General features: G+C 50.1%; 1 protein-coding gene across 1 annotated transcript; it reads right to left on the bottom strand.

Moving 5' to 3' along the window:
- Positions 1–1883: 1883 nt before the first annotated feature.
- On the bottom strand, positions 1884–2834 carry LOC121063082 (olfactory receptor 14C36-like). The gene has a single exon (XM_040543415.1). The coding sequence runs from the start codon at positions 2832–2834 to the stop codon at positions 1884–1886; it is 951 nt and encodes a 316-aa protein (XP_040399349.1).
- Positions 2835–10260: the final 7426 nt, after the last annotated feature.

Here is a 10260-nt window from a genome sequence, read left to right as displayed (position 1 = left end):
TTTTTGATATGTGACCAGAGCAGTGCTGGTCACCCATAGCTGTGGTCACTGTTTCTGAGCAGTGCTTGCACAGCATGAAGGCCTTCTGTGGTTCGCAATTCGTGAGTTTACTTACTTTTGCTATTCTGTCCCCAGTTCTTCTAGAAGAAAAAGAAAGCAGGTTGCTAATAGGTGTTTATTTGCTGGATGCGTTGGGTAAGGAGGTGTCCATGGTGCAAGGAAATGGAGGTCCTTGAAGCTGCAGGAGCCCTGGTGTCTTGCCTGGGAGATCCCCAGCACAGAGTGCCTGTGCCCTGCAGGGCCAGCCCCGCTCCCCAGGCCAGCACAAGAGGCCTGGCCAAGCCACAGAGCAGCCTTCTCCGAGCAGATGTCTGCACAAAGAGCTTTCTTTTTCTCTTTTACCCATCAGTGCATGCCCAGAAATGCTGCCTTGCTCTTCCCCAGGACTTTCCCTGCTCCCAGAGAGCCTTGCCCAGGGCAGCGTGTCTGTGCTGGCCTGGCCATCCGTTGTTTCTTCCTTGCCCATGTTCCCCACAGGGCTCCGAGCTGGCGGTGCTTCTCTGCAGAGCCAGGGGGCTGTGGTGCCCTGGGACCCCTGGGGTCTCCCCCCCCTGCTCGTGCTGCTCAGGGTGGGCAGCAGACCCAACTCCATGGGGATCTCTGCTGCTGATCCCCTTTCCATCTGCCCTGGTGGCTCAGCAGCATAGGGCAGTGCTTGGCAGGGCCATGGAGTATCTCTAAGGGCACAAATGGCAGACAAGTGCTGCACCAGACCTGTCCCACGAGGCTCCAAAGAGCCTCAATTACTCTGCAGTCTTATGGGCCTTTGCCTGCTGGCTCTTCACCACCTCTCCAGGCATACGAAAGTCCTCCTTAGCCCAAGAACTCCTCAAATTCACCTTTTCCTTTACAAGGCATTTATTTGGATGGTCACTCATTTTATGTTGTTCCTGGAGATCCCCTTACATCTCCTGACAGCTCCAGATTCCTCTCCAGGCTGGCTTTGGCCATCAGCCCCACTGCAGGGGGTGCAGTCCCATGCAAATCAGTTGAAGACCAGTTGTTGTCTGCTTGGGCAGGTGCCACTATAAAGGGAGCCCTTGGTCAAGTCCTTGGTCTCTCACAGACCCCCCCTGGGAGATTCAGTGTGTGTCCTTCACTCCATGAAGAAGCCCAGAAAACAGAAGAACAGGGAGCAACCCTTTGGCTGTATTCCTGGAAGCAGCTTTCGAAGAAGTGTCCAGGCTTCTGAGTTTGCCCTTAGCAGCCCTGTTTGTTTCTGTGGTGCTAGCAGGGAGGCCAGCTGTGACCCAGGGCTGCACATTGCCTGCTGCTGCCTGCAGGGACAGGGATGCCACTGCAGAGACAACAGTACATCAGATCTAAGGTTTACCCAAATACAAGAGCACAAGAGAACAAAATGAAAGGCAAAAGAGAGCAGCAGTGAAAAGGCCACGTCCTGCTGCTGGCCATGGCCATGGCTCCAGGGAAACAGCAGCCCCGACCTGAAGGCAGCAGAGAGGCAGAGCCCAGCGGGCAGTGAGGGGCAGCCCCAAGGGCCACCAGGGCTGCTCCTCCATGTGGCAGCTGGGCTCTTGGCCCTGAGCCCTTCCTGTGTGCTGGGGCTGCTCCCCCAGCTCCAGAGGAGACGAGAAGAGATGGCAGCTACGACTAATGAATTTCTGCTGTATTAGTTTATCTGCACAAAAGAGACTGGTTCTATAGGTACATGAATTAATTAGATCAGAATAAATAAATAAATAACAGGCAGGAGTTTAAGAATAACATTCAGTAAAAACATCAAATATATAGGATATAATAAGAAAGAAAAATAATTACAACGAATTCTCCCTAAAGTTTTTTCAGATGACTTGGGAGACCTGTTATGATATGGGGCCCACTATTAATGCTGAAAAGTAGGTACCAAATACTTTCCTTAAGGCAGCCTTGATGTCCTTGTTCCTAATGCTGTAGATGAGAGGGTTCACTGCTGGAGGCACCACTGAGTACAGAAATGACACCACCAGGTCCAGGGATGGCAAAAACATGGAGAGGGGCTTCAGGTAGGCAAACATGGCAGTGCTGACAAACAGGGAGACAACGGCCAGGTGAGGGAGGCACGTGGAAAAGGCTTTGTGCCGGCCCTGCTCAGAGGGCATCCTCAGCACGGCTCTGAAAATCTGCACATAAGAAACCAGAATAAAAACAAAACAACCAAATAATAAAGAAATACTAAACACAAGTGCCCCAGCTTCCCTGAGGTAGGCATCTGAGCAGGAGAGCTTGAGGATCTGGGGGATTTCACAGAAGAACTGGTCCACGGCATTGCCTTGGCAGAGGGGCAGGGAAAATGTATTGGTCGTGTGCAGGACAGCATCGAGAAAGCCACTGCCCCAAGCAGCTGCTGCCATCTTGGCACAAGCTCTGGTTCCCAGGAGGCTCCCGTAGTGCAGGGGCTTGCAGATGGCAATGTAGCGGTCATAGGCCATGACAGTGAGGAGGCAATACTCTGCTCCAAACAAGAAAGCTAAAAAGAGGACTTGTGCAGCACATCCTTGATATGAGATGGTCCTGGTGTCCCAGAGGGCATTGGCCATGGCTTTGGGCAGAGTGGTAGAGATGCAGCCCAGGTCGAGGAGGGCGAGGTTGAGGAGGAAGAAGTACATGGGGGTGTGGAGGCGGTGGTCGCAGGCTACGGCGGTGAGGATGAGGCCGTTGCCCAGGAGGGCAGCCAGGTAGATGCCCAGGAAGAGCCCGAAGTGCAGGAGCTGCAGCTCCCGCGTGTCTGTGAATGCCAGCAGAAGGAACTCGCTCACAGAGCTGCTGTTGGGCATTTGCTGCTTCTGGGCATGGGGTCCTGCCCAAGGATGAAAAAGGCAGAAAGATAGTACAGAATTATGTGATAACTAATTCAATTTTGGCCTCTCAAGCAGATATTGGTCAGGTCCCTTTCATTGGTTATGACAGACGCTTCCTGAGAGTGTCTCTGGAAGCAGGGAACTGTAGTAGTTGTGGTCAATGTAGTAGTCAGTCCTCACCTATAACAATAAGGAAAGGGGAACGTGGTAATCCCTGATTAATTTCACTCCTGATATCAGGTGATTATCCACATTGCTGTTCCAAATTCACCCAACTGCATAGCAGGGCTGTGAGAATTTCTTTTTTGTATATTTTCATTCCTGCTCTACTCCAAGTGAAACCTTGTGGATCCTCAGAGACAAAGCAACTGTCCCTTTAACACAGAGTTTCCTCCAGAAGGGACAGCCAGTCTCTTCTGCTGGCATGTCTATGAGTTGCAGGATAATTGTACTCACTTGTTCACCTGAGAAGAACCAGGACACTGCTGAATCCAGGCTCAAAGTGCACATCCCCAGACCCCACAACCTTTCCCTGTACTCCCCTACCATCCAAGCACACCAAGGCCTCACTCCAAGTGCATGTGAAACCCCCAACCCCAGCCAGCCTGCAAACAAGAACAGCAGCAGCACGGCCAGGTGGAGAAGCCAGGAGGAATGCCAGCGTGCTGCTGCCAGGGGAGGCAAGGCCAGGGAGGGACAGACGGACACTCAGCAGACCCTCCTGTGCTGCAGCTCTGCATGCAGAGGAGGCAGCTCCTGCTGGGGACAGCAGGGGCTTGAGGGCAGAGGCTGTGCTGGTGGGAGAGGAGAGCAGGGGGTGTCCCAGGGAAGGCTCCTGCCCTGCAGGGGATGGCAGGGAGGTGCCTGAGCTCTCCCTCGCACAGCACTTCTGGCAGCAGCTCCCTCTCACCACCTGTCCTGCCCATGTCCCTGCTGCCTGCCCGTGTCCAGGAGCTGGTTCAGGGAGCTGGTTCTGTGTCCCCACGTCTCCTCCCTGTCCATGGCCAGCAGACCCCATCCCACAAGCTGTGTGCTCAGACTCACTCAGATTCCCCTCCGCTGCAAAAATCTGAAAGCACAGAATCCAAAAAAGCCTTCCTCTTCAGATTAATGAAGCCTCAGTCTTCCCCTGGAAATACCCTTTTATAAATGCCATTGTCTACAGCATCTTCTACTCCACATTAAATGTAGAGTAAAAGTCATCCTGACAGATGCTATCAGCCATCGGATGTGCCAGATGTAGAAGACCCCTTTGGCAACTGCACCTGCATTGCCTGCTGCCAGAGACTCACAGTGTCAAGAGTCTGCAGATCTGTCCTGCCACAGGCTGCCCTCTGTTGTTGCGCTCCTCACTGCCTCCAACCCCTCTCTCCTTCTCTCCTGTCCCCGTGCCACCTGCGGTCAGAGCCCCCAACCCTGCTGTGCTGTGCAGAGGAGCTGCTCCTGGGCAGAGCTGTCTCTCTGCAGTGCTGCCCACTTGCCAGGAGCCCCCCTTGGGCCCAGGAGCCCGGCCCAGCTCAGCAGCACAGCACCCAACCATGGCATCGCTTGCTCTGTGCCATTGGGCTCCCTCGAGGTGTCCCCAAGGCCTCAGGGCTGACAGCTCCTGAAGGCAGCAGGGTCTCTCCTGAGGTGTGATGTTTGAAGCAGACCAAATTCATCACCGACTGCCCTTCTCTGAACACAGGAGAGACGCATTTTAGAAGTGTGATTTGTGCTATTAGACTGTGGTTGTCAAACATCTTGTGCTTTAACCTGGCGGGCAGCTCAGCACCACGCAGATGTTAGCTCACACCAACCCCCCCCCCAATGCTTATGTGTTGAGATAAGGGCAATTTAAAGGACTGAAAAGGAAGAGAAATAATTATAATAGTAATTATTATTATTATTATTATTATTATTGTTATGTACAAAACAAGTTATGCACAGTGCAATTGCTCATTACTGACTGATGTCCAGCCTGTCCCCAGGCTGGTAGAACATTGTGGTAACCATCTGCACCTGCTCTTCTTTGACCTTCAGCAACTCCGCAAATGGAAGGGTCCTCCCAGAGACTGGGCAAAGTAGATAACTCTTTAATATCCTCAGTCTCCAAGGCAGCTATCCCAAAACCCCACCTGTACCCTTTTGGATCTTTGAAGTAGCCTCTCTTGGGGAAGTCTATGTCAAGGTTTCATAGATCAACATTCTTCTCCCTCCTTTCTTTTCTGGGAAGTAGTTCTTTTCCATTCTAAGGAGCCCGATTTTCACATCCATTGTTTTCTCCTGCATATAGAGGCAACGGATACTGGCACAGGTTGGTGCTCTGGCCTAGCACGACCAGACCTGGGGGATATGTCAGAGGTGTTGGAGTAGCTGCAGGGCCTGTCACAGGGGTTGGAGTGGCACTGACTGAGGCTCAGTAAGCACAGACCAAGTCCCAGCATGTTGCAGTGATTTGTGTCCCTTTGGAATTGCCAAGGTGATAACACCTCCTTTTCAAGCATTTCTACAGATTTTAAGGATTCTGCATGTGCTCAGGGGTGAAGTTCCAAAGCACTGGAGGTGCCCACCGCTCTAGGTGCCTGCCCATATTCTCCCACATTCCCTGCCACTCCTAACTCTTCTGCCTTGGGGCAGGTCTCTGGAGGGCATTCTTAAATGGTTGTTTATTGTTAAACAAAAGTTGAAATACATTCAGGAGACATAACAATAGGACCATCCCATGGATATTCAAAGCTTTGTAGAGCTATTGTAATTAGCCTGGAGGAGAAGGGGGAGGTGAAGGAGAAAGGGAGAGTGAATAAGTGGAGAAGTGTCCCTCCCTTTTCTCCCCCTAGATTGGCTCCCTAAAGCAAAAAGATCAAGGGTGTAATTCTTAACAGTTTCTGAGTGATGGTTCCTGAGGTATGGAGGTGATGGCAATGCTCAGTACAAATAACAGATTTGTCACATGACCAGTAGTTTTATAGAATCATAAGCTAGTGTTACACAACATAGCAAAATAACTTTAAAAAAGCCACAGAAATGATAAACAGCACAACAGGAACACATGCAGTAAGTAATGTGCTATACAACACATTTCTGAAAACAAGCACAACAGACCTGAGATCCAAAACGCTGACATTGTGATCAGCAACTATTAAACTGGTCTAATGCTTATAACAATTTAATTTTAGCACTCTGTGGTAAGATCTGTCATTATCTCAACCCTTCATGCCCCACACTGGGTGCCAAAAAGACTGCTGTGGTTTAACGCGCCAATTCAAGTACATGGAATTATTCGAACGAGTCCAGAGGAGGGCGACAAAGATGGTCAAGGCGCTGGAGCATGTCTGCTATGAAGGCATGCTGAGAGAACTGGTACTATTCAGCCTGGAGAAAACAACGCACCGGAGAAACCTTAGAGCAACCTTACAGTACTTAAAGAAGACCTACAGGAAAGCTGGGGAGACAGTCTTTGTCAGGGAGTGTAGTGATAGGACAAGGAGTAATGACTTTAAACTAAAAGAGGGTAGGTTTAAATTAGATATACGGAAGAAGTTCTTTACTCTGAGGATCGTGAGGCACTGGAACAGGTTGCCTGGAAAATCTGTGAATGTCCCATCCCTGGAAGTGTTCAAGGACAGGTTGGAACGAGTTTTGAGCAACCAGGTCTAGTAGGAGGTGTCCCTGCGCATGGCTGGGTGGTTGGAATAAGATGATCTTTAGGGTCTCTTCCAACCCAAACCATTCTACAATTATATGATCCCATGTTTCTATTATTATCTATGACACTGTTTCCCTTGTCTGTGTGAAGCCCATAAAGGTTCTCCTCAGAGATTTTAACCAAGCCCTTTCCCAAACCTTCATCATCCTCCTGGTTGATCCTCAGGTTGCTTAGAGGTGGTGTGGGAAGGGTGAGAGAGGTGCTGGTGGAGCTGCAGACGCTGTCATAAGACCTATCTCAAAGATCTTGGAAAGGATAAATTGACCAAAGCTGTTCTTCAGCACTTAGAAAAGGCAGATGTCAAACGCATCTTCTACTAGAAGGGTGAGCAGAAGGATTATTAAGCCTAACCAAGGAGTAAAACGCCAGCCTTAACCCTAGCCCTCAACCAAGAACTAAACAAAACTCTAACCTACAAAGCTTGCTCTTGCCCTATACCTTGAGCAGGCATCTTGAGCAGAACACCGATCCCTCCCTTAAAGCCCTTACCATTCCCTTAAACCTAGAAGGTGACCTCTAATCCCTAATCTTTGTCCTGAACACCTAACCCCCAAAGCCCTCCACCATGCACACAGCACATCTCAGCTTCAACCCCGCTCCTACCCCTAACTTCAGCTGCTTGTCCCCTTGGGGCAGGGCAGGGACTGTGAGTCCTGCAGCAATCGCACCGCATTGGAAGAGGCATGTGAGGTGAAAGGTATGTGATCAGATCAAAGGCCACAAGGAGAAGCTGGATGGGAATGCTGTGATGAGGTCAGGTGTGCCTCGGGATCTGCTGGGCTTGCAGGAGGCACGTGGCTGTGAAGGAGTCTGGGAGGTCACTTCTCTCTCTGGAGCTGACAGACCAGCAGGAAGAATGTGGCACAGATAGGGACCGTAAAGGCCAGAAGCATGCACAAGACATTGAAGATGATGGTGAGGCACCTTCTGTTCTGGTCAGGTGATAGACCACAGGAAGGCTGATGGGATGGGAGTCATGCTTGAGGTATATTTTGTGAGATCAACGAATCATAGAATGGCTCCTGTTGGAAGGGACCTTAAAGATCATCTAGTTCCAACTCCCCGGCCGTAAGCAGGAATGCCCCCCATGAGATCAGGTTGTCCAGGGGGCCTCATCTAACCTGCTCCAGGGATGGGGCACCTCTCAGGTCTCTCAGCAACCTGTTCCAGTGCCTCACCACCCTCTGAGTGAAGAATTTCCTCCTAACCTCTAATGTAAATCTCCCCTCTTTTAGCTTAAAACCATTCCCCCTTGTCCTGTCATTATCTAATTAAGCAAAGAGTCACTCTCCATCTTTTTTATAAGCCCCCTTTAAGTACTGAAAGGCCACAAGGAGGTCACCCAGGAGCCTTCTCTTCTCCAGGCTAAACATCCCCAGCTCTCTCAGCCTTTCTTCATAGAAGAGGTGCTCCAGCCCCTTGATCATCTCCTTGGCCCTCCTCTGGACCCATTCTAACAACATGCTTTTTTAGTGGAAGCCCCAGACCTGGACGCAGGACTCCAAGTGGGGCCTCACAAGGGCAGAGCAGAGGGGGACAATCACCTGCCTCCACCTGCTGGCCACTCCTCTCTTGATGCAGCCCATGATACAGTTGGCCGTCTGGGCTACAAGTGCAGACTGCTGGCTCATATCAAGCTTTTCGTCCAGCAGAACCCCCAAGTCCTTCTCTGCAGGGCTGCTCTCAATGAGTTCTTCTCCCAGCCTATCATCCTGCCTGGGATTTCCCTGGTCCAGGTGCAGCACCTTGCACTTGGACTTGTTGAACCTCATTAGGTTCACATGGGCCCAAATTTCAAGCTTGTCCAGGACCCTTTGGATGGCATCCCTTCCTCTGTTGCATCAACTACACCACTCATCTTGGTGTCATCTGCACGCTTGCTGAGGGTGCACTCGATCCCACTGTCTGTGTCACTGATAAAGACATTAAACAGTATCGGTCCCAGGACAGATCCCTGAGGGACACCACTCACCACCAGCCTCCATTTGGACATAAATCCATTGACCACCATGCTCTGGGTGTGACCTTCAAGCCAACTCCTTATCCACTGAATAGTGCACCCATCAAATGCACATCTCTCCAATTTGTAGACCAGGATGTCATGTGGGACCATGTCAAAGGTCTTACGGAAGTCCAAGTAGATGGTCTCTCTTCCCGTGTTGTCTGATGTGGTCACTCCATTGTAGAAAGTCACCAGATTGGTCCGGCACGATTTATCCTTTGGTGAAGCCATGCTGGCTGTCTCAGATCACCTCTTTGTCTTGCATGTGCCTTGACATTGATTCCAGGAGGATCTTTTCCATGATCTTGACAGGCACAGAGGTGAGGCTCACTGTTCTGTAGTTCCCCTGGTCCTCCTTTCTATCCTTCATAAAAATGGGAGTGATGCTTTCCTTTTTCCAGTCATCAGGGACTTCACCCGACTGCCAGGACTTTTCAAATATGATGGAGAGAGGCTTGGGAACTACATCAGCCAGTTCCCTCAGGACCCTGGGATGCATGTCATCAAGCCCCATAGAACTGTACGTGTTTAGTTTCATCAGGTGGTCTCGAACCTGCTCTTCACTCACAGCGGGTGGGACTTTGCCCCCCCCCAGCATCCTTCTATGGGTTCAGGGAAATGAAAGACTTGGGAAGCTTGACTGGCAGTGAAGACTGAGGAAAAGAAGTTGTTGAGTCCCTCAGCCTTCTCCATGTCTGTCATTACCAGTTCACACTTCTCATCCATCAGAGAGGGTACACTTTCCTTGGCCTTTCTTTTCTGATCCATGTATCTATAGAATCCCTTCCTGTTATTCTTTGCATCTCTTCCCAAGCTCAGTTCCATCCGTGCCTTGGCTTTCCTTATCCCATCCCTGCACATCCAAAACTGAAACATGCATGAGGGCCTGGGAAAAGTAACTCTGGATCCATAGAAGCCATTTGGGAAACAAAACTTGTAGGTAGGAAGCGCAATTTTGCAGAGGTGCAGAGCTGATGGGCACATTGTGGAGGATGCTCCTAAAGACCTTTGTGTCCTTTTCCCTCCTGACTACAATGCCATTTCCTTCTCAGGAATGGAGCAGCCAACAGAGGTGAGACATATACTCTGGGATCATGAATGTTATCAGAAAGCTGATCCCAGTAAGATATGGGGAGGTCAGGAGCAGCCTGGACAAGAGAGATGTGAGATTTTGGGGTGGGAAGAGGAGTATGGCCAGCAGAAATTAATGATTTTGTAGCGGTAAGAGGCATCATGTAATGTAGATGGTGTGGTAACACTGACTTAAAACAGTCATGTATGGCCCTTACCTTATTTGAACCAGTAGTTTTAATCCCTAAACCTAAATGCTACTCCAACACTCTGACAGGAATCCACTTCTCTAATGCTTGAACTCAAAGTATCCCTTGACGCAAAACTCAGCCCATAGCCCCTTTCCCTTACCTTTATTCTCTTGCTCACCCTAATCCCTTCCCTTAACTCTGGCATTAAAATGCCCTATTTAACCCTAGACTTCCTGGAAGACCTAAAAATGACCTAAACCACAAAGCCTGCCCATACCCTAAACACAGAATAACACCAAACCTTCCCATTAAACCTTTGTTTACTCTCTAACCCAGAAAGTTGAGCCTTAGTCCCATGGGAACTAGAAAGCTCTGCCTCAACACCTGCTGACCCAGCAGGAGGAATGTGACTGTGGAAGTGACTGTGAGGTCACTTCTGTCTCTGCAATT

The sequence above is a fragment of the Cygnus olor genome, unplaced genomic scaffold (assembly GCF_009769625.2).
Source record: "Cygnus olor isolate bCygOlo1 unplaced genomic scaffold, bCygOlo1.pri.v2 S101, whole genome shotgun sequence".
NCBI lineage: Eukaryota > Metazoa > Chordata > Aves > Anseriformes > Anatidae > Cygnus > Cygnus olor.
Note: the sequence above shows the minus strand (reverse complement) of the source record. Positions and strands in the feature narration are given on the sequence as shown.

Coding starts and splice junctions, on each gene's coding strand:
- LOC121063082 (XM_040543415.1), bottom strand. CDS start 2,834: ATGCCCAACAGCAGCTCTGTGAGCGAGTTCCTTCTGCTGGCATTCACA.